The 27,920-nt window shown below is 35.4% G+C and overlaps 1 protein-coding gene and 1 long non-coding RNA gene across 3 annotated transcripts in view; both read right to left on the bottom strand.

Annotated features, from left to right (window-relative positions):
• The window catches only part of ZMYM2 (zinc finger MYM-type containing 2), a 103,805-nt gene that overhangs the window by 10,913 nt on the left and 64,972 nt on the right, over window positions 1-27,920 (bottom strand). For both annotated transcript variants that reach the window (XM_042959365.1, XM_042959737.1), the window contains 10 exons: window positions 25,521-25,693; window positions 18,249-18,414; window positions 17,641-17,675; window positions 10,940-11,069; window positions 10,134-10,249; window positions 9,187-9,358; window positions 7,805-7,930; window positions 6,424-6,518; window positions 5,002-5,170; window positions 4,598-4,749 (listed from right to left, as the gene is read on the bottom strand). In XM_042959365.1, coding sequence (XP_042815299.1) covers window positions 4,598-4,749; window positions 5,002-5,170; window positions 6,424-6,518; window positions 7,805-7,930; window positions 9,187-9,358; window positions 10,134-10,249; window positions 10,940-11,069; window positions 17,641-17,675; window positions 18,249-18,414; window positions 25,521-25,693 — 1,334 coding nt within the window. The remainder of the gene's footprint in view (window positions 1-4,597; window positions 4,750-5,001; window positions 5,171-6,423; window positions 6,519-7,804; window positions 7,931-9,186; window positions 9,359-10,133; window positions 10,250-10,939; window positions 11,070-17,640; window positions 17,676-18,248; window positions 18,415-25,520; window positions 25,694-27,920) is intronic.
• LOC122231790 lies at window positions 18,659-22,312 on the bottom strand. Its single transcript, XR_006209113.1, has 3 exons — window positions 21,802-22,312; window positions 19,645-19,694; window positions 18,659-18,690 (listed from the first exon to the last, which is right to left on the bottom strand). It is a non-coding gene; the product is annotated as an uncharacterized LOC122231790 (long non-coding RNA).

Genomic DNA, 27,920 nt, shown 5'->3' with positions numbered 1-27,920 from the left:
TAATGGGTACGGAGTTTCAGTTATGCTATATGGGGATGGATGGTGGTCATGTTTGCACAGGATTACAAATGTACTTAATATCCCTGACTTGTACATTAAAAACAGTTAAAATGGGTAAGTTTTATGTTACGTGTATTTTACCACAATAAAAAAAAATTAGAAAAAAAGACCAACTTAAAGACATAATTTATAATTCCTTCTTATGCAATCCATTTAGATCTCAAACCTCTAATAGTATTTGGAGTTCTAATATTTAAATAACCCACTCAGTAAAAAGCAATCCAGAGATTCAACATCCTATAATAGAGTTATAGGGTAGCCAGCCAATTCTCTTTACTTAAGGAAAATGAAAATATTTTAAAAAATGTATGGAATGCAAGTAAACTAGTTGATAGAAGAAAATGTATACCTTTAAATGCTTTACTAGAAAAGAAAAAAGGTCTAAGATCAATGATCTTAAGTTGGAAAAAAGAAAACAAATTAAGAAAACAAATGGAGGTCAGAGTCTCCAAAAAAGAGAAAACAGAAAAACAGAGAAAAATCAATGAAACCAAAAGCTGGCTCTCCAAATAAATCAATAAAAGAAAACTGATAAACTTTTAGCTAGATCAGCAATACAGGCAAACCAGAACCCTAGCCCCATTAGGCCCAATCCCACTAGCCATTTGTTTTTCACAATGTATAAACTAAGGGCTATGTTTTTTATCATTATAAACCGTTACATTTTTAAGCTGCTATCTACCTATCAACATCAACCCATGCTAACAAATATGTGACAACTTTGATCAAGTGTACAAATTTCTTTAAAGACAAAACTGTAAAATGAACTAAAATAAAGAGTGAACTTAAATAACCGTATAAAAATTAAATGAACTGACTTAGTAATTTAAACTACCTCAAACCCCACAAAAATTAAAAAAAAAAACCAGGCCCACATAGCTTCACTGGATTCTGTCAAACACTTAAGAAACGAATAATACCAATTCTCACAAATTCTTTCAGAAAAGAGAAGAAAGGCGGGGGGGCCGGGTCCTGGGTGGCTCAGTTGGTTGAATATACGACTCTTGATTTCAGCTCAGGTCATGATCCCAGGGTCCTGGGATCGAGCCCCACACCAGTGTGGAACCTGCTTAAGATTGACACTGTCTCTCTCTCTCTCTCTCTCTCTCTAGCTCATGCTCTCTGGAAGGAAGGAAGGAAGGAAGGAAGGAAGGAAGGAAGGAAGGAAGGAAGGAAGGAAGGAAGGAAAAGCAAGCAAGCTTTAAAAAAAAAAAAAAAAAAGTAGGAGAAAGGAACACCTCCCGATTTATTTTATGTGGCCAGTGGTATCACCAAAGCCAGGGAAAGATCTCTAGAAAACTATGGACTAGTATCCTCCATGAACCTCTGCAAAGCCATTAAGAGTAAATTAGCAAGTTTAATCAGCAGTATATAAAAAAGTTAATATATCATTATCAAATGCAGTATCTCTCAGAAATTCAAGGTTGATTTAATATCTGAAAATTAATTCTCTTAAGAGAATAAGAGAGAAAAACCATATGATTGTCTCCATAGATGCAGAAAAAGAAGTTGACAAAATTCAGTAACCGATTATGATAAAAACCCTCAGTAACAAAATAAAAGGTTAAGAAAAATTCTCAGCCAATTAGGGATAGAAGTTCTCTTCCCTGGCCTGGTAACAAACAGGAAACTACAAAAAACCTATAGGCAACATCATACTTAATGGTGAAGCATCTTTCCTCAAGAATTAGAAACAAGGTGAGGGTTTCTGCTCTCATCATTTGCTTTCAATGTTGGGAGGGGGAAGGAGGCCTGATATCCCTAACCAATGTAATAAGACAAGAAAAAGAAGACATGCAGATTGGAAAGAAAGAGGCAAAACTGTCTTTAACACCACCTAACAAAACTAATAATGAATTGGTACATACAGAATATAAGATGAATACACAAAAATCCATTATATTTTTATATGCAAAGTAATGTCCGAGGAAAGGAAAGAGCCAACGGAGAGTATTTGACTTCAGGGAGGTGAACTAAGTGGAACAGAGATGGGTAAGACAGAGACTGCTCATTTTGTTGTCTTTTATTACCCTGTGATTTAAAATTTTATTATTCAGATACTAGTTTTTTAAGCTGAATTTCTGGAAGCCATTTTTAAATGAAATTTTATACAGAACCCCAAAACATACCAAAAAGTAGAGCTGCATTAAAACAACACAAATAAGAGCCTAGAACTCAATCTCTTTCCTTCCTGAGTTAACTTGGGAGAAACCTAATATCCTCTTCTACACTTTAAAAATGATTGATCTGAACAACTGAACTACTTCCAAGATGATGATATAAATGTTCTTTTTAAAAAAAAGACTGTTCCACCATCTTAAATACACACACACAATAAAAAGCAGCAGAAAAACTGGACAATACAGGTCTATTGTGTACTAGCTGTTGACAATTATCCAGGTTAATGAGTGCCTACAATAGGGCCTGCATGGTGTAAGACACAAAGAGTAAAACCCAATCCTATTTGCTCTAGAGAAGAGTCTTTATTATGTAACAGGTAACTTATTTTGAAATCAGACAGTTGAGATGGTTTTGCCTGCTATTCCTACTCTTTTTTACTCCTAGGTATGATGAAAATGGGGGGTGGGGGAACACACACAGGTCTATAAACCTTGAACCAGAACCAATGAGGCCAGATATGTTTTGGAATTCATAACTTTTTTGGATTTTACAGAGGAAATTCAGGGCATGTACATATTTACATAATATTCCTAAAGTGATCTAGGAAAGTACCCTTTATTCCTTTAGAAACATTAACTATTCTATAGTGAATTATGTAGTTAATATTCTGTAGATGATCAAACAGAAAGTACACTAAATAGACAAAAACTTCACAACTCTTCAACTCAGGTTTTACTACCAAATGAGTTTTTCTGAAAAACTAAAGAGTAAAATGTCTAGTTTTCAGGGATTTTGAGATCTGGAATGGTGGATGACCTATTGTCACCATCTAAATATGAGGCTAAGGTACGTATAAATCTATCAAAGAAGAATAAGGAAAAGTAAAACCTACTATATATTTTTTAGGTTGCTACTGCAAAATATATGATGGCCCTTGAACATACAATAATTTACAGCCATGTGCTACCTTCCCACTACCACTTATGTAATCTTGGGCAAATTTCTACCCTGAAGAGAACACAACTTAAAATACAAATTAAGACAGTTCTAGTTTTCTGAATAATTTCAGTGACTACATCAGTTGGCAACATAACATTAAATTCTCGGGCTATAAACAAAACTCTACGTAAAAAGAGCTCCTTCTATCATTTATCACAGCTAAAAAATACATAGGATGTTAAGCTAAGATACTTTCTGACCTCTGGGCTCAAACCTGAACAATTTGTTCAGAATTACAAGCCAACACCTACAGTTGGTATTTATGTCTATTACGGAAAGTAGACTCATCAATCAAGGTTCACAGATATATGGCTTATTTAAACCCCTAAAGAATGATCTTCTTTTATAAGATGATTCCAAAAAAATAAAGAGTAATTTACCTATATAACAAGTTAGAAACATCAGGAGTGTACAATTGAAACAGATCCACTCACTATCTGCAAAGGAACACATTTTTCTGTTTACATGTATACCAGCATGGATCTGTATATACATATATAGGATCACACCTCAGGATGTTAATTCATTTATTTGCAATTTTAAGGAAGAAATGACGCCATCCTGATTATCATATATATGGCAACAAATATACAGCTTTGCTAAGTGTAACAAAAGATAGATGCAGGAGTTTCAAGTGACTTGTCCCTAACACCATTTTTCTATGTTTTTTTAATTTTAATGTTTATTTTTGAGAGAGAGAGAGAGAGAGAGAGAGAGCAAGAGAAGGAGTGGGGGAGGGGCAGAGATAGAGGGAGACAGAATCTGAAGCAGGCCCCAAGCTCCGAGCCGTCAGCACAGAGCCTGATGTGGGGATCGAACCTATAAACCATGAGATCGTGACCTGAGCTGAAGTTCAACGCTTAACCAACTGAGCCACCCAGGTGCCCCTAAACATGAATTCTTTTCGGTTTTGGTATGACAGTTTTCAAGAATTTGAGGATTTTGAGGAACAGATCTCATTATGAAACGCCTATATACAAAGTAACTAAGAAAATCCTTTAGAATATCCTAGTATTATATATTCAAATAGAGTAAATTCTTTTTTCTTTCTTGGCAAGCCAAGAAATCATTATGTTCCATAAAGCCACCCTTAATATTCTTGAAACGTAACATTTTTCTCTTCCAAAACTACCACAACGACCTTTTTTGTTTTTCTTTTAAGGTTTATTTATTTTTGAGAGAGAGAGAGACAGAGTGCAAGCAGGGGAGAGGCACAGAGAGGGAGACACAGAATTCAAAGCAGGCTCCAGGTTCTGAGCTGTCAGCACAAAGCCCAACACGGGACTCGAACCCATGAACTGCAAGAACATGACCTGAGCTGAATTCGGATGCTTAACCAACTGAGCCACCTGGCACCCCTACCACAACAACCTTTCTTATTAACATTATATCCAAAAATAGCCATCAAATTACTAACCTCCTGTATTCCAAGGCAAAGATAATAGATGCTGTCAGGTGCATAACTCTCTCCATTTGGCCGTCGGATCTCATTCACAAAATGAGCTAACCCATAGTTAAGCTCAGCCGTGGTGTGAGAGAGCAGATCCTCTTTCAACTTTACTGATTTAGCTAAAAAGAAGTAAAACATTAGTAATTATTATTATTTATTCTTAAGATTAAGAAACTTTCTCTTTTTTAAGATTAAGAAACTTTCTGAAATTGATTTAGACTATATTAGAATTTAAAAGTAAAATGAAAGCTACATTTAAATGTACTTAAAATATTTTAAGCTACATTTATGTTTTTTTTAAGTAAAGGTAGTTAATAACAAAAATCTTGATTTGAAATAGGGTGGAGAGGAAACAAAATCAGAACACTTACGAGATTTTAGCTCATCTAATACAAGAAGATCTTCATCAAGTTGCCTAGTTTTGACCCAGTGTTTCCATGCGTTTACACCATACGTATATTTGAAAGGAAAGCTGCATTCTGAATTGTCAGAACTATCATCATGAGACTGGTATCCTGATACAGCCTTTCTCTTGGCTCCCTAAGAGTAAAATACCATTGTAAAATCTTTTTTTAAAAAAATACCTACATTATTTCACGACTTTATGTAAGCCATCCCTCAACAAATGAAAATTAAAAGAGAAATAACATCTATTTATATGCTTAGAATTGACTGGTATTCTGAAATCTGAGAATAGCTACCTATAACATTACTTGAAATATATCTCCAGAAATGCCATATTTCTACATAATCCACTTTGTATATCAAAATCATAATAACTCCTGCTGTGAGAGTCACTGGTAAGAAAATTAAGACATAATTAATAAATAATCTGAAAAGGGTTCTAAATCTTAAGGTAAGAGAGAAATTGAACTTTTCAATTTCAATTTCACTCAGCTCCTTTGACTTCCATGATGGCATTATTTACTATATAAAAGTTTTAAATTTTGATGTAGTATACCTAATTCACCTATTTTTTCCTTTTGTTCCTTGTACTTTTGGTATCCTGTCAAAGAACTATGCCTAACCCAAGGCAGTGACGATTTAGGCCTATGTTTTCTTTTAAGAGTTTTATATTTTAGTTCTTACATTTAGGTCTGTAACCCATTTTGAGTTAATTTTTGTGTGTGGTGTCAAATAGGAGTCCAACTTCATTCTACTGCAGGTACTCACTCCTTTTTCAGTTTTTTTCTTTCTTTGTGGGAAAATTTGTGAAAGTCATCCTTTTTGTTTCTTTTGATCTTGCTTTATGTCGAAAATCAGAAATAAGTAAAGTTGTTGATAAAGTATTTTTTTAAATCACATCTGTTAACAACATTAAGGTTTGGTCTACCTAAACAATTAAACTGTCCAGCATGTCCTTCTATGTACTAGCATGCGTAAAAAAGACCAGATATTACACACTGTAACTTAACCTCATAGATTAGTCTCATCAGAAATAACAGTGGAAAAAACAGATCCCTAGAAAATAGTCTCAATTCTTGGCAAAGAATGGAGTTTACTTTTTGAGCAACTATGTCAACCTTTTGTCAGGATAAAATTAAAAAGAAAAATTAAATGGCAGTAATATTTGCTCTTCTATGAAGTTACAAATATGAGACACTTTTATTACTTGGAAAATTAATGTATTACTTTGACATTAACTCTTGAAGTCTTATTACATCTAAGGGAAAAAAATCTTCCCATATTCTCAGCACAACTGTGGGTCACTCACTGTATCCTTGCTCTATAACTAAAGAGGTTATCACTACAAAGAGATAGTGGCTGAATTCAAGAATACTATTAATTTATACCTTTTTTTTAGATCGAGGTCTAGGCTGTTCCTCATATTCTTCTCCGAAAACAGGTGGTAATAAAAATTCATTTTCCATATCAAGTTCCTCAGCAGCTAACAATCAAATCAGAAGAACTTTTATTTCCAAATATAACAGCACAGGCTTATGTTACATAAATACAGCCAGCAACAAAGAACTAATCACAGAATATAAACAAACACCTATATACAGGGGGTAACCTGTGCTACAGGAGAGGGTGAATAGAGAATTGTCTGAGTTCTAATAAACCCTATTCAGACTCATAAAACACATGTATACTGAATAACAATATGACATTTTCATGAAAATATATAATATCAGAAAAATATTACAACCTGAAATTCAATTCTAAGATCTAAATGGTCTCAGTACAGGGGCACCTGGGTGGGTGAGTCGGTTAAGTGTCCAAGTCTTGGTTTTGGCTCAGGTCGTGATCTCACGATTCACGGGACTGAGCCCCTAGGGGCTCTGAGCTGACAGTGTGGAGCCTACTTGGGATTCTCTCCCTTTCTCTCTGCCCCTCCCCTGCTATGTTCTCTCTCTCTCAAAATAAATAAACATTTAAAAAAATAAAAAAGTAACAAATGATCTCAGTACAAATCTGTTTCGACATACCAAATCTTTCTCAAAATAAAATGCTTTGCATTCTTTTTTTTTTTTTTTTTTTAATGGTTATTTATTTTGAGAGAGAGAGAGAACTCTCCACTGCCAGGGAAGAAGTCCAAGTTGGACACTTAACCAACTGAGCCACCCAGGTGCCCCAAAATGCTTTACATTCTATTTAGTGTGCTTATTAGCCATCAATAGATTATTTAAATTTTTTTAAAAACAAACAATCATTTTTTTAAAAAAGAGGTGCCTGGGTGGCTCAGATGGTTAAGCATCCAACTTCAGCTCAGGTCATGATCTCACAGTTCGTGAGTTCAAGCCCCACGTCAGGCTCTGTGCTGACAGCCCAGAGCCTGGAGCCTGCTTCGAATTCTGTGTCTCCCTCTCTTTTGGTCCCTCCCATGCTTGTGCTCGGTCTCTGTCTCAAAAATAGATAAACATTTAAAAAAAGAAAAGAAAAGAAACAGTCACTTCTTTAACCTTTTCTCTATTTCCAAAGTAATCTTACTTTGTGAAAGATTTTTTTTTTTTGGCTCTAGGAAATTTTCTTTAAGTCCTATGCCTCATTTCAGAAGTTAACTGTTGAGTTTTGTTTGGTAAAAAAAAAGACAAAACCAAATATAAACAGTAAAGGCAATAACATGAACATTAAATGGTTAATGATCATAACCACAATTATGACTCCATAACTAAATTCCATAACCAAAGTTGACACTGGAAGAATAAAACAGCATAACAGCATTTTGAGTACCTCTAGGGAAATCTATTTCGATATCCAAATCTGGTTCATATGGTACATCAGGCATACTGGACTGTGTCTCCGGGTCAGAGTTCTTCAAGAGATCTGAACCAATTATGTCTGTTTCAATAATTACACCTGTAATCAATTCATGATATAATTACAAATCAAAACACCTATATTTAGTCTATATTTAATCTGGCAAACAGTACTTATATTTAGTCTGGAAACATATATGAACAATATATAAACAAGAATAAACACATGTATTAATAGTCATAAAAGGAAAAGTTATATAGCCATCTTGAAATGTAAAATACTATACAATTGTTACATAATCATGAGTACATGGAAACTTTTAATCCTTTAAGCTTCTGACTGCCCCTCTTCAAAAGTTAATGATAGTAAAGCAATTCCAGCATGTATGTATGATATTTCTAAAAGCAATCTCTTGTCAAAAATAAACTAATGAGAGTGGATCACTGCAATTTTCAGCACTCTTTACGAACTGTGACCTAGGTTATCCATATCATTCAATTACAACAGCTTTCTAATGTTCTGATCAGTTGCTTTCAAACATTTTTGTATTGTAAGCCACAGTAAGATATGCATTTTATCCATTTTGGTGATAGCAGACAGAAACACACACACACACACACACACACACACACACACACGAAACAAAGGTTTCACAAAACAATACCCTTTCTACGAGATTAACAGTGACATTTTTCCCATTTCACTTCCTTAAAAAACAAAACCACTGTTTGTAACCAAGTCTTTCACAAACAAGGTCACATTATGAAAGAGAGAATTTATAGTGTTTCTATTGTACACTAGGGTAAAGTGAATTAGGCAGCTTATGGTTGAAACAGGACTCTACGTGTTACCAGAGGAGTAAGGGTAGGAATAAACATTCTAAGAGAATCATCCATGGCATACTCATCATATATACCATTTGGCAAGCACTGCCCTAACAGAAGTTGGGATAAACCCTCGTTTAGATAATGCAAATTACTAAGTACAGCCCACAAATTGGGGATAACCATTACAATATAAGAGTTTGGATCATTATTAAAGCCGACTACAAGTTGTTTTTGTGTCTGAGGTAGTCCACTAAAACAGGAAAAATTCTGAGTTAATTTTAGAAGTCAAATCCTATTATAATTAAAACATGGACCATTCAAATTCCTGCTTGAAACTGGGCTTGACACAAGAGAGCTTGTGGCTAGCTAGAGTATGGGTCTCTTCAAATACATCTTTGCTGCAATGCCTCCCCCATTCCCGTATCAAGTTGAAACTTAATGATATGCTCTGGAACATACTTTAACAATTACAACCCTCTGAAAACCAATAATACACTTATTTGCAAAGTGAAATACAGAGCAGCTCACTGTTGATGTTGGCAGCTTCCGTCTTCCCCTCGTCCTCAGTCATCATATCTGTCATTGTAAGCAGCTCTGCATCAAGAGGATCTGAGGAAACTTTGTTTTTTAGCTCCTCAACTGCTGCAGGGATCTTCTCACTGTTGTCCAAGGAGGCAGGCAGAAAAACAGGAACCGGCACCTAATTAAGCAAAGTATTTACTGTTAAGTTTACTCCATGTTAAAACATGATTTTCCGGGGGCACCTGGTTGGCACAGCTGGTGGAGCATACAACTCTTGATCTCAGGGTCATGAGTTTGTGCACCATGCTGGGTGCAGAGATCACTTAAAAATAAAGTCTTTTCTTTAAAAAAAAAAAAAAAAAGATAATTTTCCAAATTAAAAATTATTCTAACACAGGATCTTCTTTATAATACGACATTGGATAAAAGCTTTGGGGGAAGAAACACATATCAAAACTGAGATATCAACTACAACAGAGTAAGCCCAGAATATAAGCCAGCTACTTTCTGAAATAAACATTAAAGAAAAATAAGTGAGGTACTTCTGCCCCACCCCGCAGAGGACTGGGACAGCCAAGCCGTGGCATAGTGTCTTAAGTACCGCAAGTGTTTTAGGACAAAATAATGTAATTATAATATATACGAAATTCTCTTCCGTGTTTCAGTTTTAAACCTGAAAACTTTACAAATGTTTTTCTCTACAATGAACTCGAATATAAAACACCATGTGCATAAAGCAGATGCAGACACTTGCTAAACTTCACCTTTAAGGATCTACTTGATTAAACACAAATCAAACACTGACAGTCAACCAAACCTAAGTTAACTGGTGAAGCTGAAGACTCAACCCTCTGTTCTACTAGCTTCACTGAGATAGTAATTACAACAACACTGTTCTCCCACTTAATGCCTGATAAACCTCATAATGAAAAAGAACTTAAAGTCCGACTTACAGGAACAGGAACTGTAGTAGGAACAGGAATATTCTGACTGTACATGTGCATAGGTACTGGGATATACACAGGCACAGGGATAGGCACTGGAACATATTCTGTCTTCCAATTATCATCTAAAAATACAAAATGTGTTTAAAGAGCACTTATATATCATTACTCAGTGTTAAAATAATTTGGTAACAAAGAAATATTTAAGTGCCTCTGTTCCCATTTAAAAGAAATTCTCAGTTTTCACAAAATTAGGTGATGTAAAAACAACAAAACTAAATATAGCAGCTGTATTAACTTAAAGAGAATAAAAATAGAATTTAGGTCTTTTTTTTTTCTTAATACAAAGAAAATATCCCTTAAAAATGTTACATAGTTCCAGATAGCCTAGATTCCCCTCATAACCCCTGCAAAAATATGTATCTAATCAATTAAGATACATTTAAATCTCATAAAAACACATATTTGAATTATTTCATCGCATTCTGACAAGGAAATAGAATTGTTAACATTACAGGTCACTCTTAAAGAGGTGATCTCTGAGGCAACACTTTAACTTTAGTGAATTTTAGCCCCAAGGAAATTTTTAATATAGCTTTTCACCTGTGACATAATTTTTATTCTAGACCTTTAACACAGCTTTTCATTAATGATTTTAAATATTATGCTGTATTCTCAACGCAATATCTAAAATCGGATAAGCAAAATCAACAGGGAATGACAAAGTGACCAAGCAGATATATTCCGTAGCCTATTATTTGAGACAATTATGAATTTCGGTGAGTGAGGTGTTAAGTCAAATTTTCCTAAGTTACCTGTCTGACAAGATTTGGTCTGCATGTGAGGTTTACAGTAAGTAGCTTTCGTCATTGTTAAAGGTTTGCAGAGAACGGCTTTGTTCTTCATCTCTTTGTTAGGTGTTGGAGAAGGGGGTGGAGCTGAACCCTACAGAGAAGCAAAGGGAAACATTTTATTTTTGCCTCTAATTTTCTTACTTCCTGGTGTTAATGAATATCTAGGTCATGTGGAGGGAACACACAAAAGTATAAGAGTATAACCAAATTATGTTATTATTACTATGTTTACCATAGTCTTAATCTGAAAGGATCAGTATGAATCTGTCCTAACTACAGACAAAGCAGTAGTAATCATTCATTCTACAGAACTTTGTGACCTTCAATGGATACCACCAGCACATTTTTTAAAAAACCATAAAAAGACAATTGCCACTTTTAAATAAAAAGGAGAAAAAAAAGCAAGGTCGTTAACCTGAATTTTGCAAATAACTAGGCTTTTTGAAATTTACTTGAGAAAGAAAAAAGTTCTTAGTTATTATGGCCATCTGATACATACTAGTTCCCTGTACTGGATATATAGTTTGTATATTTATATACTAAATTTTAAAAGTTAAAAAAAAAAAAAACGATGAAAAGAATTACCAAAAATATTATCAAGCTTCCAACTATATATTCTTATATCCCAACAATTACAATTTCAGAAACTTATTCTAGATAATAGTCTCAGATGTTTTCACCATGTTAACTGTAGCATTATTTACAGCTGAAAACGCTTCCCCCTTCCCCCGCCCACATACACACACATAAAATCTAAAATAAGCTAATGATCTGTCCATAAGGGACAAAACATAAGGTGCTCTCCATACCACCTATTGATCTAGGAAAAAAGGTACAGAATATCTGAGGTACTTAAGTTCTAGACGGTCACCATGAACACTACTGAACCATTACTCCAAAAGGAAATACAAGGTTAGGTTCCTGCAAGCCTCTGGTCACATCAATGCATAACCTTGTTTCTGCTGAAAACACCCTTGATTTCATATATATTTCTTACAAATAATTATATGTAGATTCTTTATAACACATTATGATTATAGCATTTTTGCGTACTGTACTAGGATTACGGACGCACTCAGGTATGTGCACACACACACACACACACACACACACACAGTACACAGATACAATACACACATACCATACAGTACTCATACTCAGTCCTGTTAACACACACTATATATTGTACACTAATGCAAATAAAGTCCTAGGAAAAAAACCAAAGATTAAACATTTAAAGTTTTATAAAAACATTAACGTCTTACTCTTAGTGGACCTGCAGGATGTACAATGGGGCAGTGCACTGTGTGGTTAAACCTCTCAACCTTTGGCGTGCCCATAAAAACCAAGGGAAAGGTTGTTGACAATTATTCTGCAGAAGAGGAAGAAGTCGATGAGGGTGACATGGTGACATCTGGCAGTTCTACCTCAAGAGTTTGGTTCTTGCAACTTGTGGACAATATCAGCAACTTTCCCTCCCAAACTGGCTTCAAAGAATTAAGTCAGCCTTGTCTGCTTAACTTCTCACCTCAAATCTTTTAAGCGTCTTGACGTAAGGGGCAAACACAGTGGTGTTAAATTTGAGGCTTTGTTCAAGTACAGAGTCACATTCTTCCATGTGTGTCACTGACACACACACACTTTTTCCCAAGGCAGAATTCCATTCCAGTATTTTGGCCACTGTTAGAAGAGCAATTCTTGGGAGTCTTAGGCTGCCTTGCATCACTGAATCTGATGCCTTTTTTGGTCATCTTGTCCAGGTCTTCATCGGTGGCTCTACTGCCTTCTCTACCAAAATTTCCTCCACATCTTCTTCCTGCATGGCCCCAAAGCCTTCTTCACTTACTTGGTGCAACACACATTATGTTTTTAACACTGTTCCTTTTATTTTCTGTAACACCTTCAAAGCCTCTGAAACTTTTCAACGCAGTCTGGTCAAACATTTCCCCAACAATTATTCACAGTAGCCTGCTCGATGCTGTCCTAAGCTGTGCCAAAACAATCACAGTGCGTATGGTGACTGACTTCCAGTAATCTATCAAGGTGGTTTCCTTGTTGGTGTTGAGAGCCTCAAAAGCTTTCTCATGAAGTAGGCCTTGAAAGCTTTAAGTGTGCCCTGATCGAGGGGGTGGATGGGAAACACAGTGTTTGGGGACATAAAAGGAACTACACTGAGATAGGCATTTTTGAGTTCTTCAAGGCAATGGATATTATCCAGGAATAAAACCTCAAAGGCAAGGTTTTCATTCTGAAAACCTTCAACCTCTAGGATGAAGCAGTTGGGAGAACCAATCCCAGAATATTTTAGATAACCATGCATGCATTCTGTCCCACCTCCAATGGGCTGGCACACAGTTCAATTTTTCCCTGTAAGCGCTCATGGATTTGGGGCTCTATGCACCACGAAGGATTTACACATAAAACCACTCTTGGCACTGGCACACTCTAGCAAGGTTGTATGGTCTCTAAATGACTTAAAGGTCAGGGGCTATGGACACCACTTGTATTATATGGGTTCATTTGCCACTGACCTTGTGAAAGCAAGCCAGTCTCATCAGTGTGGAAAACCTGCTTGTCTGGATATCCCTTCTTCCTGTGTTATCACTTAGCTGGTATTCTTCCACAGCATCCTGGTTCTGATCTGCAGAACCCACCTTGCCTACAAGTTTAACATTTTTCACACCGTTTTTCCTTAAAATGTGTGAGCCAGCCAGCAGGAGGCAAGGAGCGTTTTAACATTGTCCTGATCCTGGGAAACATGTTGTAAGCTCAAAGTCTCACCACAATGCTATTTCATTGTTTTTTGTTTTTTTTTTCTTTAATTAGTCCTAAGTCCATGAATCCATAAATAGAGTCACTATTCCTTCTTTTCCACAGCTTCACCATGCACTATAGGTTTTATTTTAGCACTTGGAGTTGCCTCATCTACAGATTGGTGAATTTCTTATTCCTTTTTTCTGGGTATACCATATTGTTGATTCACGAACATTAAACTCACTGTAAACTGAATGAAGCTCACCTAACACAACTTATTTCCTCTGTAAGGCAAAAAGCAGCCTTCTTGTGCTTAGGAACACTAGCCAGCACTTTAATACTATGTTTAGGGGATCTTTTATGAAGCAAAATCACCAATAAAAAGGACAAAATACGATAAAGGTAGTACACTAATTAGACTATGAAAAGGAGACCTGTTTACAGGATGAGCTGACAAGAAGGGAAAGCTCTGCCTTGTTCCACACCTCAGTAGGAAGATGCACTTCAGGAAATTCACATTTTTTTACCACTCTGCACATGTCTGCACATGTCTTTGAAAAGTGTCATGGGCATTGATTTAGGGGTTACAAATAAATTTTAGAGAAGAGGCAAATTTGCAAATATGAATGATGATCAATTGTACTTAAAACATCACTGTTTAATAAATTTATCTGTGCATATTTTAAGATGTGGAAAGATATAAATTTTTAAAAACTAATACATATGGCCACAGGGCTGGTACTAGTATGAGCTTATTCTAGATTCATCAGGATTTCAAACCACATAATTAATCAGCTAAGAAAAAGAGCTGTGAACAGGAACCTAGGGAATTTATTTCTAACACTACTGCTGTGTTAACATCAGGCAACTGACTCAATCTCATGTCTCAATTTCCTCAACTGTAAAATAGAAAGAATAATTTAACACAGAGTTATTGTGTATCTATTATATACTAAGACTAGGTAAGTTTGGTCCAAACTGCAAAATACTCTAGAATCCCCACATAAGAATAAGGGGTCCAAAATCATGTATGTCCTAGATTACCCAATGTTTTACTTCCTGTCATTCTAGAAACATTGCATCATGTCAATTAAACTACGTCACCTGGGGCACCTGGGTGGCTCAGTCAGCTAAGGGTCCGACTCCTGATTTTGACCGGGTCATGATCTCACAGTCTCGTGAGTTCGAGCCTTACGTTGGGCTCTGTGCTGACTCTGCAGAGCCTGCTTGGGATTTTTTCCTCTCTCTCTCTCTCTCTCTCTCTCTCTCTCTCTCTCTCTCTCTCTCTCTCCCTCTCTCTCTCTCTCTCTGCCCCTTCCCAGCTGACGCTCTCTCTCTCTCTCAACATAAATAAATAAAAACTCAAAAAAATAAATACTGAAGGAGGACCCAAAACAATGAAAATTATAATGACAAAAGCTACCAATTGTTGAGTATTTGCTTCATGCCAAGGACTATGTGCTACAATGTTTGTATACTCCTAAAATTCTTATGTTGAAATCTAATACCCAATGTGATGGCATGTGAAGGTGTGGTCATTAGGTGGTGATTATGTCATGAAAGCAGAGCCCTCATGAATGGATTAATGCCCTCATAAAAGAAATTCTGGGGTGCCTGGGGGCTCAGTCTGTTAAGCATCTGACTCTTGATTTTGGCACAGGTCATGATCTCATGGTTCGTAAGATCAAGCCCTGCCTTGGGCTCCGCATTGAGAATGTGGAGCCTGCTTGGGATTCTCTCTCTCCCTTTCAAAATAAATAAACTTTAAAAAACCCAAAAAATCCTAGAGATTCCTCACCCCTTTCCACCATATGAAGACATGGTGAAAAGATAGCTGTTTATAAACCTGGAAGCGAGCCTTCACCAGACACTAGCAACTTGATTTTAGACTTCCCAGCCTTCAGAGCTGTGAGAACTTCTGTTGTTTGTAAGTCATCTCATCTAGGGCATTGTGTTACAACAGCTCAAATGGGCTAAGACATTATGTAAAGCACCAAATTTACATAACTCATGAAATGGGTTATTTAATTCTTGTAACATTACAAGAAGTAAGTGACTTAATCACTCCCGGAACTTCACAGATGAGAAAACTAAGGCTCGGAAATTAACAACCTGGTAACAATGACAGAGCTAAAAATTCTGAAGTCAGGACTCAAGTAAATTCATCTAACAACAAAGCCTGTGTTCTTAACTACCATACATACTGCCTTTATGAGGTCTGGAACATAGCAGCTACCATGTGTTTAATACTTACTATGTGATAACCCTGAAGCAGGCACTATCTTCATCCCCATTTTACAAATAAGGAAATTCACAGAGAACTTCTGTGACGGGACTTGTCCAAAATTATACAGCTAGGCTCTCACCCTTTGAAGTTCATGGGTGAGGAATTAAGATTCCAAAGGCTTACAAGAAAAAAATGGGAGAGGGCTTTAGTAAGACAAAAGGTAATTGCGGTGGCACACTGACTTACTCTCCCCTAGACCATCCTGTCTGTCATAATAATGTGGTTCAAGTGCTCGGAGAGGAAAAAAGTATTTAATACTGTGCTGGTAGAAGGGGTGCCTTAAAGCCTTTGAAACAAGGCTAGAAATTGCCTTATGGCTGTACAAAGTTAACAAAATAGGGAGTGGCCATCCTTATATTCCTCATTACGGATAAAAGTGCCTGGTATTGAAATCAGAGGATTCAGCCGAAGTCTTCAAAGTTATTTATGAATTATCTGATTTTAAATATAATTTTCCACAAGGCAGAGGGGATGACGTATAGGGGAGGAAAACAAAGAAGAAAGCACTCTTACTTTCTAGGATTCTAACTATTAACATCACAAGCAAAAACTGAATGGAATAATGTAAAATCACCAATTTTTCATCAATGTCAGTGATCCTAAATCGTGGTTACATATTAAAATCACCTCAAGAACTTTCTAAAAATGCAGAATTTCTGAGTTGGGGCCTAGGCATTGGAAAGTTCTGAAAACTCCTCAGGTGATTCTAATGTGTAGCCAGAGCTAAGAACCACTGATTTATTCTTTCTTACCAAGATAAAAACTAGCTCAGAGGGTTAATATACTGCCAATAAATGACTCCTATAGAGGTTCCCTTGGGTAAGCATACCAGAAATACCTGCATTCCAACACTGGTGATTATTGTTACTCAGCATACAAAAGGGTATCTCAATGTGCTTCAAAGTATAGCAAAACTTTGCTTCCTCTCTTTATTCATTACTCAAATGGCCGCCACTTTCAAACTACAAAAGTCTTAAAATGCTAACATAAAGCAGAATTTGATGTATTACACCAAAAGGCTAAAGAAAAAAGAAAAAAGTCCACAGGACATGTTATGAAAGTTATTTCTCATATTTAAAAACTCACAAGTTCTGGGCCCCAACATATATCTTCAGATACCTATTGGAGAAATATATGCTCAAAGCCATTAATAATCTGGCCCAGCCCATCTTTTTACCCTCATTTCCCTTGAGTTCACCACAGGTCCCCCTTAAGTTTGGCCCTAATGAATAGTTATGCATGCCCTTAGCACATTTCTCCTACTTTTCATCCCTTTCTACCTGGCAACCTTCTACTAAATTGTTGAGAAGTTTTTTCACAGCCACCAGGAACAGACACAATCATTCAGTCAATCATTTCAAACATACTATTGCTACTGCCTTAAAGATTATAGGCACTTCAACTTCAATACCATTTATATGTCTATCTCCTCCAATGTGGGTAGAGGCCATAAGTAATTCAAAGTATCTGTGTTAATACTGGGTAGTTCAGCTGAATACTTCAACTGTCCCAACAGGGGAAAGTAAAATTATTTTATTATTATGATCAGATTAAATTGGACTCTTTATTTATACCCACATTAAAAAATCAACACTTAGTACTTTACTTAAATAATACTTACTGTCATTTTGGTTCGGGACGTCTGACAACCCTGATCTAAAAACAAACAAATTAAAAATAAGACAAGTAACACTTTCTGCACAATGTTCTAAATCTGTATTTCTCATTAAATGTTACTGATTTTTAAAAAGAGTTAATGAAGAAAATATTTTAAGCTATTTTAAGTAAAGAATATCAAATGTGAGAGCTGCGACACAAAGCTAAGTAAGTGGAATTAACCCTTTTCCCATTTTGTCCTCTCAAAAAGTATTCGCTGCTTTGGGGTCAATACTATGTTCTTATGTTTAACTCTTCAACAAGTCACAACTTGTAAAGAGTTTTTATTGTTCCTCCGAACCGAGTTTCAGCATATACGATGTGCTAAAAATGGTTTTCATTCAGAATTGCATTGCTTTTAACTAGCACTAAAGTTTTAAAAGAGGATAAAATAAAAAGCAATAAATCTACAGAAATACCACGTGGGGCACTTCCACCCAGAAAAACTATGAAATCTGCTAGTAAACTATGTCAAAAATCAACTATTCATTATCATCACTTGGAATTCAGATCAGTTAGAAACTGAACACTGCTGTACAGGTTTTTCAAGTTACCACCTAAATTATTACATACCATAATGTAAGTTTTCAGGTCCTTTCTGAGTTGTCATGTTGGGCTCATTTTGCTGACAGTAGAAACGTAGTAAGCAGTGTTGATCACAGAAATGTTTCATCTCCCCACGCCACTGCACTCTCTCTTTAAGTGTTCCTTGAGATTTACAACAGTCACACCTTGCAGCCTTAATAAAAAAAAAAAAAAAAAAAAAAAGGAAGGTATCAGACATTTCAAATTAGAAAATTTTTAGTCAGATATATATTTTAAAAGATTTCTAAAAGTTTATCAGTAATTCTGCCAAATGTGATAAAACAATTTCTGATAAAAAATGGTATGAATCATAAACATAACAATAAAATCCACAATAAAAGTGAAAAAAACTGTAGCAATTTACCTAATTATCAAAATCCTTTCTATACTTACCAGAAGTTAAAGACCAGCATTACAAAGATAGGATAACCTAAAAAAGTGAACATTGGTAGACCAAATAGGTACAGTATATTTTAATATTTTAAAATAATTTTGAGGACTCTAATGACATACTGTAGAAGTTTTCTACAATCATTACACTGAAAATCTCTGAGTAATAAACAGATTTCCTGCGTTCAACTGATAGCTCATGAAAAATCAATTTAAAGAAGTTGTGTAAGACCAGAAAAATTCTGAAACAAGCTCTTATGAGAAAATCATGCGTGTTAAGTTGAAGTGTATTCAACAGTTTAATAAATTTAAAGAGCTTTATTAAATACACTGATTTAACTATTAACAAGAACTTCAAGTTCATGTTTCAAATACTCAAAATATTTAATTGATTGAAAAATAATTATACTTTAAGACAACAAATTTGACCTACCTCTAGGAACACAATTCACCCTCAACTAGTCTAACAACTTCATAGGCAAAAAAAAAAAAAAAAAAAGAAATAGGAAAAAAAAAAACCCCACAAAACAAAAATAAAATCCATACATAAAAAGTTAAACCTTATGATAGTGAATCCATAATAGACAGATTTTTATTTTTTAGTGATCCCCTAAATTTTGCCCATTTTCACTAATTCTTAACAACTTGATCAATGAGTGGACCAAAGGATATGAATGGTTAATTTCAAATACAGTTCTTTTCATAATTAAGTATTTGATCCAGTTAAAGTAGAAATAAATTACCATATTTCTTAAATCACCCTTTGGTTTAACAACTTAGAAGTTTTGATAAAGCAATACATATTACGTTCATAATAATTATGTGGTTTTTCCTCGTTACTCTACGTAATCTATGGTTCTATACTGTGGGTTTTGAAATCTCTCATTTTATGTCTCAATAGTTGAGTTCTATGAATAAATACTGTATCAAAATTCCTAGTCAGGAATATTACAAATGATTTTGTTGATAAACAGGTCTTATATAACAAACATACCCCAAGGTTAGAACACAGGCTCTTTTTTTTCTCCAGGTCAGGTATTTCTCCTGCTGAATAAATGTTAAATGAATGAAGATTTGTAGTATAAATTATGACTATTAAGTGATGCCAATATCACATCTCTTGTCCAAAAAACTGTGACCTCAAATTTTATATTGCTGGTAAGACTATGTGGTAACTTCAGTATAATTAGCACTTACTATCACCCAGGTCATATTTTACTCAATAAAGAAAAAGGTCCCTGGTCACCACCCAAAAACTATTCTTTAAAATAACCCCTGAAGTATTAAAAGCTCCAGTGTTTGGTTCCCTTTTCACATTTTACACTAAAAGACAAAGCTCAAAGGAAGAAATCAAAATCTTAACCTTCTAACCATTGAGTCTAAACAGTGTAAGAACATAGCATAAGTGAAGTTGTTGCCTGACTACCTCATTCGAGAACCTGAAAAATAAAAGCCCGGCATGTTGTATCTACTCCCTGGAATCCTCAACACAATGCTGGAAACTAAAGTCCAACCAGATCAAGTGACTTGTGTAAGGTCAAACATTAAAAATGCAGAGACAGGATTCAAGGCAGACAATCCAAATCAAACAAGTTATAAAGACAATGGAAAGACAAAATGAATTAATATGAGTTAACTAGAGAATACAAATCCTAACAGAAGTAAAATGCTGCAAGAAGGTTCTCCATGTAATATCTAAAACCCAAATCAATCTGTGTAAAACTTACTCAAATCACTACCTATACTATGCTAACTCTTAAAATACTTCCATTTCCGCAGTAATTTAGAAGGTCAAGGACATAAAGCCCAGCACATTATATTCAAAGAATCTGAACAATGAAATCACTTCATGATTACTATAGACATTTGGATTTTGTACTTGAAGCTCCTTTCTTCCAGAAAGATTCAAAACAATTTGAATTTGTTTGAATTAATTTGATTTCTCTGTATCTGAAGAGGAGCAAAATTAATGCCAATGTGCAAATGGAAACAAAACAGAATACCAGTACTCAATCCTAATCCCAAATTTAATGCCATAATCAAAGTTTTAAAAGTTGTAAACCTTTTTTCCATTTTTCCATTTAGTTTTTTTCTTTTACAACCACTCATGCAAATTCTGGAGGCAAGTGTTTGGAATTGAGCTTCAAATACAATGACTAATTGGGAAACATGGTTAAAAATGACCATCATTCCTTTACCAAAACCACTTCTTCCCAACCACAGAAGAGAACTCTTAGAAAAGCTGAACATTTCTATGCAAAAGAAGTGAAGTATGACTTAACTGCTGGTTTAAAAAAAATACCACTTCATCATCTACTTAGTGGTTTCCCTGTCACTGTGGAAAATCAGGGATTGTCTGTTATAAGGGGTCGGGGTGGGGGGGAAAGTGGGTAACAGTCAACAGTTCAAACAACCTAAATACGCAGGTGCTAAATTCTTAATTCAAAACTCTTAATCCAACATCTCAGCTAATACAGGAATTTCTTCTTCAGTAACTGACAAAGGGTTATTCATTCAGCCTGTACTGATGCAGTCCCTATTATTTGGCCATTTCAAATTCTCATTTTTGGGTGATATATATACATCTGTGTAACTTTCGTATCTACTTGTTTCCTATTTCATCAATCGCATCTAATAAAGTGCTAGGAACTCTTCAGTTATCCAAAAAGCGTATCTAAAGTAAGAATATTAGATATTCCCTTTCTAAAATTATTTCAAAAACAAATAATCTTTTAAAATCAGTACTTACAGCAATTTTTTTTTTACAAAAGACAAAATTTTTAAAGCCCAATCTTTTTTACTGAGCTCCTTTTATGACTCAGATTTACTAAAACATAAGTATTAATTTGATCAAAACCGATAAATCATACTTTTATACTATTAGAGGGTATTCACATTAAAGACTTTAATACCCCTACCATTTACTACTGGTTTGGACAACAAGTCAAAACCTGTGTTAAAACACTGTAATTTGAAGTAATAACATTTAAATCAAGATTATTAGTTCTACTAAGTACTGTGAAGTATTCTGAAGAAACAGTAGGTCTTTTAAATTAACTTTACATTAAACATATCACACTCCATTATAATACTAACTCCTTTCTCTCCCCAAATTTTTAACTTATAGAGATCGAAAGAACTATCTTCCCACCTGGTTTCACAATATGCCTGGAAACATTTATTGTGAGGAAAAGTAAAATCTACTTCCTTCTAAAGAATTATCTGGGAGAAGAAAAAAATGTTTGTTAATTTTATTCTCAACATCTTTTGGTTGCATGTGTTCCAATTTAGAAGAGAAGAGTATTTAATAAGCCTCTATTAAAATCCCAATGTAAACCATTATAATGCCAAAAACAGATCATTCAAAACGTCTTGTCCAGTACAACAAACATAAGCCAAGAATGTTAAGGCAAAGAATTATAAATATTTAATTTAAATAAATAAAAACATAAAGTTACTTGTACTCTAGATAGTCTCTCCAATTGAAGCACAAAGCTAAGAGAAGGCGGAAACTGCAATGTATGTGCTCCTCTGGTTAGGGAGCAGTGCTCATGACTAAAGGTGAAGTTAACAACTGGGTTGGCTAGCCATTGCTTCGCAAGTTTCCTTGATGCCACACTTTTTTTTTTTTTTTTAACGTTTATTTATTTTTGAGACAGAGAGAGACACAGCATGAACGGGGGAGGGGCAGAGAAAGAGGGAAACACAGAATCGGAAGCAGGTTCCAGGCTCTGAGCCATCAGCCCAGAGCCCGACGCGGGGCTCGAACTCGCGGACCGTGAGATCGTGACCTGAGCCGAAGTCGGACGCTTAACCGACTGAGCCACCCAGGCGCCCCAATGCCACACTTTTTAAGAAATGATTTTTCTAATAAAAGCTGGATGGACTGTATAAAGGGTCTCACTTTTTAAAGAACTAAAAATGTGAAACTTTTGAGTTCTTAAATTTAAAAAGTGGAAGAGGAAAGGAGGTCAGAATAATCAACACTTGGTGGGACCCAACTTACTACGTTTTTGAGAGGATGACAGGACGGTAGCAGTGAACAGAAGAGATTCATGGGAGGTGTAAGAAAACACAATGTGACTCAAGTGGAAAGCACACAGAGCAAACGTATTCTCTGATTACAGTGTTGGCTGCCTTCATAGAGAAGCCTATGATGAATGAGGGGGGCAACTCTTCATCTCAAAGCCGGTATTCCTACTGATTACACAGAAAAATCGTCATTACTTGCTTTAAAAATCCCTACCACATGACAAAATTGTTCTTACCTTTATTCCTCAGATTAGTATAGTATGTAATAATGTTACAGTGCATATTATACAAACATTTGTTGGGCTTAAAATAAGACAAATAATAAGTATGTGTTTAAGGTGTAGAATACTGACATTAAACCAACAGATAGTAACAACTGGTTATTAAACTAACATGTTCTTATATGTTCTGAAATACACTGCCTCACCAAAATTTCCTCATTAAACAGTGCATAAATAAAAACATTAGATACAATTATCCTTTAAAATAAACAGCAAAATGGAACAAATGGCAACATCTAGAATAATGTGGTCATTTGCCAAAGAACACTTCTTTGCTTTCCCAAAAAAAAGGGGGGGTGGGGGGGAGAGAACCCACCAAAAGATTTCTCTATTTTAATATAAAAGGAAAACAAGAATTCATTCAAAGAAAGAAGCCAAACAGAGAAATACTTTCAGTGTCCTTTGAACAAAAAACAAAATCCTCCAAAAAAAAAAATTTTTTTTTAATTAAAGGTTTGGATTCACAATTAAGCAGAAATTTATATAGTGGAATAACAGAGAAATCATCATTATCACATGGTAACAACCTTGCCTCTCAAACTATAAAATAAATTATCAAAAAGGTAACCGTAAGAATAAAATGGAATTCTCCCATCTGTAGCCACTTCACTGTTTTGAGGTTACCCAAAACGAATTTTCAAAAATAAAACCTCCTAAACAGTGGACAGTGTTCACGTGTGCTAAACTAAAATTGAGGTTTTAAAGGTACTAAAGTAACATTATGAGCGATTGTTCTCAAAATTGCCACTGTCTATAACAAAATAAGAGGTTGGTTTAAACTAAAAGAAATGCATGTTAGAGGGTGTTAGTATGTTTGTCCTGTATGTTTCTTTTTTTTTTTTAATGTTTAAAAAATGTTTGTTTATTTTTGAGAACGAGAGTGAGAGAGAGAGAGAGAGCGAGAGAGCATAAGCAGGGGAGGGCAAAGAGAGAGGGACACACAGAATCCGAAGCAGAATCCAGGCTCTGAGCTGTCAGCACGGAGCCCGATGCAGGGCTCAAGCTCACGAACCCAGAGATCATGACCTGAGCCAAAGTCGGACACTCAACTTACTGAGCCACCCTTGCGCCCCTGTCCTGTGTGTTTCTAAAATTTGAACCTTAACTGTAAGACTTAAATTAGTCAGAAGCAACAGTAAAATAATGAAGTGCACCAAACTCTTAGCCTCCACAACCTCTTACAACTTGGAAAGTATCTTCTTTTTATTTAAAAAATGTTACTTAATATGTTGAGCTGTAGACATTCAAGAACTACACCAAGAATTCTCCTAAATAGTATCATTTAACGATAATCACTTGCACTAAGTGAACTAAATAATATTCTATATGTTTCAGCCATTTTACTCTTTATTTCTTTTAGCAATATTTCAGTTTTGAAGTTATGATGATGTCTGTCTTCACATGCTTTAGAAGTGCAACTATAATGAAGTTTTAACATTGACATGGTTTTCCTTGTTACGGACATATGAACTAATAACGTTTTCTTGGGTAATATCTGACTAAACAAAGCTCAAGTATACACTCATTTTTCTTATATAGAAAAAAATACAGTGGACAAGTGACTTATCTTCACTCTTCTAGAAGTAGATTTTAATAAGACAGACAGACACACACACACACACACATTTATTCACAGTTTCAAATTAAATATTTTTGGTCTCTATTCATATAGTGTCTTTTCAATTTGACAATTTAAAAGGTAAAAAAGAACAAAGTGTTTCAAAACACATCATAAGTGCCTAAAACAATTACCTGCTACTGTTCAACACTGATCATGTTCATCAAAAATACTTCTATTTGTGGGGTGCCTGGGCGGCTCAGTTGGTTAAGTGTCTGACTTCGGCTCAGCTCATGATATCACGGTTTGTGAGTTCAAGCCCCACATCAGGCTGTCTACTGACAGCACAGAGCCTGCTTCAGATCCTCTGTCCCCACCCCCCCCCCCCGTTCTCTCTCTCAAAAATAAACAAACATTAAAAAAAAAAAAAGTTTCGGGGCGCCTGGGTGGCTCAGTCGGTTGAGCGGCTGACTTCGGCTCAGGTCATGATCTCGCGGTCCGTGAGTTCGAGCCCCGCGTCGGGCTCTGTGCTGACAGCTTGGAGCCTGGAGCCTGCTTCAGATTCTGTGTCTCCTTCTCTCTCTGCCCCTCCCCCATTCATGCTCTGTCTCTCTCTGTCCCAAAAATAAATAAAACTTAAAAAAAAAAAAAAAAAGTTTCTATTTGGTGAAATAAAGACCCAACAAATTTTAAAGAAATAATCTATTTTGTTTAAGCAATATAGTTTAAAATGAAAACAAAGATTCTGTTTTGCTGAAAACAAAGCTATATCCTAGTTTTGGGGAATAGCTAAGTTATAAAACAAGTAAAAATGCTATTCAAGTTATAAAGAAAAACTGAAATGATAAAAATTTTAATGAATTCCATAATCTGGGCTAAGCTTAATGTGCGCACATTTTTTAAATACATAAGCTACCATAAGTGTAATGATAATAACTGTAATGTCTTATCAAAGATTGGTTAAAGCAGCTGCTGTAATAAAAAATTTTAGTTACTTGCCTTGTAGTACCAATCCTGAAATTTCTTACAGCAGTCTTCACTACAGAAATCTCTCACGACACCATCAAGTTCTTTAGTCGCTCCCTTCTTACACAGCTGAGAGCAATAGTTGCAAGTAACACATCTCAGTCCTAAACGTCGTGCAAAATCTTGTTTATACAATAGTTTGCAGCCTGAAAAACACAAGGTTTTCATATTCAAACAAACAAACAAAAACACATTAAGAAACTACTTAGAGGTCAAATTGTTCATTAGCTTTATAGAAGAGTCTATAAGTTTGCATATAAAGTCCTCTTTTCTCCTGACCAAAACTGAAATCTAGTATGATCAACAACCTGTAAATATTGAAACAGAATATGGAATACTTTATTAGATCTCATGTGAATTCAAATAATTAATGTTCTAAGACTTTCAAATCTAGCAATGCCTCATAACTATTTTGTTTGCTCTATTTAAATAGAAGTATCATACAGTAAACACACCACAAATAGGCATTAGAGAAATGAAACAATGTAGACTGTTGAGAAGCACTGAGTAAACATAAAGATATACTCAGCTAAGTAGGCATTTTAGCCAAAATTTCTAGCCTTACCTTTCTGTCAACCTACAAGGACCTTCAGAAAAGGAAAACTGGTATATAGACTTGTTTAGAGAAAACGTTGTTATTCTTATTATTAATAAGTATTTCCTTTGTCTATTATATGAATGCAGCAGTTTAAGTGTTTTCACATTTCAGCCTTAATCTCTATAATATCTCTGTTAAAGTTTTGGGGCGCCTGGATGGCTCAGTCGGTCAAGTGTCTGACTCTTAATTTCAGCTCAGGTCATGATCTCATGGTTCGTGGGTCAAGCCCTGCATCAGGCTCTATGCTGGCAATGTAGAGCCTACTTGGGATTCTCCTCCCTCTCCCTCTCTGCCTCTCCCCCACTCATACTCTCTCTCTCTCTCTCTCTCTCTCAAAAATACACTTAAAAAAAAAAGAACTAAAAAAGTTTCCATACTTTTACTCATGCTGTGCCACATAAGAATGACCATGCACTCAAATCTACTGAAATCCTACCCATCCATTAATAAGGAGCTCAAATTACGCCTTCTCCACAAACTCTGTACTCTAACCTAGTTTTAAGTGACCCTTCTTATCTGTGAACTCAAACTGTTAATTGTTTTTCTATTACTTTATTTGGCAATTATTTATGTACTGTCCTATGACTTCTTTTCTGTTATCTTGAAATTTAAGTCTTTTTAATATTTTACCTTATTAAAGCTTTATCTTTCTAATTAGATTTTGATGGTAGTATCAGGTATTACATGTTTTGTTATTTCTGCCAAGTTCCAGCAGAGAACTAGGTGTAGTCAGAGAAAGCACAAAATAGATTACTGAACAGGAAAAAGACACACATCCTTTTGAAACTTTTATTGCCTAAAGATAGAAGTCCCTCTAATTGAAAATTCTCTTTAATGTCAATTCTCTATCCGCTGCTATTGTCTATTCATTTTAGTAAAATCTACATTATCTAAAGGATACAAGATCACGTATGGGTATATTAGCCATCAACACCAGTATGTTCAGACTTAATGAGTCACTAAAGATTGTCAATGCATACAAATTCAGGTATAATGAGCAAAATAAAGAATCAATCTTTTCAGTGAAACATTATGTCACTTTTCATCACAGCTGTGATCTTAACGGTAAACATGTTTACCTTTCTCATTCCAGGTGAAATGTACTCAATTAAACCTATAAAAACAGGAATGCCTTGTTTTATAAGCAATACCCTCTTTTATACATAATCTTATTATGTGAAATGTATAACATATTAGATGAAGACACTAACTGAATGGACAGATAATCTTCTGGGCTTTTGGTCATTCACTACTGCTGGCACTTAGAGGACTCTCCAACCTTTTTTCTTGCCCCTAACAGTAGAAAACCATGCAAAACATGGATCCGGGGGGAGGAGTGGAATCTAACTAGGAAACACAGATGAGGACAGCAGATAGAACAGCTGCGAGAGTTCAGTGCCTAGGACCAAAGAAAGAATAGAAAGTGAAAGCCAGCGTAGAGCAAGAATGTGTCACTTGGGGGGGGGGGGGGAAGTAATAATAACCAAGAGCCCCAAATCCATAGTTACAATCCTGGTTCCTATCTCTGGACAATCAGAATCAAGAACAGCAGTTCATTTCTATAATCAGCTGCCTGGCACCAGAGCAGCAAAGGTGCAAATGAGAAGAAAAAGAATTCTTGAATATACAATAGTAAGAGCCAGTGTTTGCCTGTTTAAAACCTAAAAGTATTTTTCCACTGTAGTAATGCCACATATGATTTTCTTTCTGGTATACAGAAAATCTCTGTAGGCTAGGCAGTAAGCTGGGCAGGGAAATGAACCCAAAGGAAAATA

The sequence above is a fragment of the Panthera tigris genome, chromosome A1 (genome assembly GCF_018350195.1).
Source record: "Panthera tigris isolate Pti1 chromosome A1, P.tigris_Pti1_mat1.1, whole genome shotgun sequence".
Taxonomy (NCBI): domain Eukaryota; kingdom Metazoa; phylum Chordata; class Mammalia; order Carnivora; family Felidae; genus Panthera; species Panthera tigris.
This window is presented reverse-complemented; position numbering and strand designations above follow the sequence as displayed.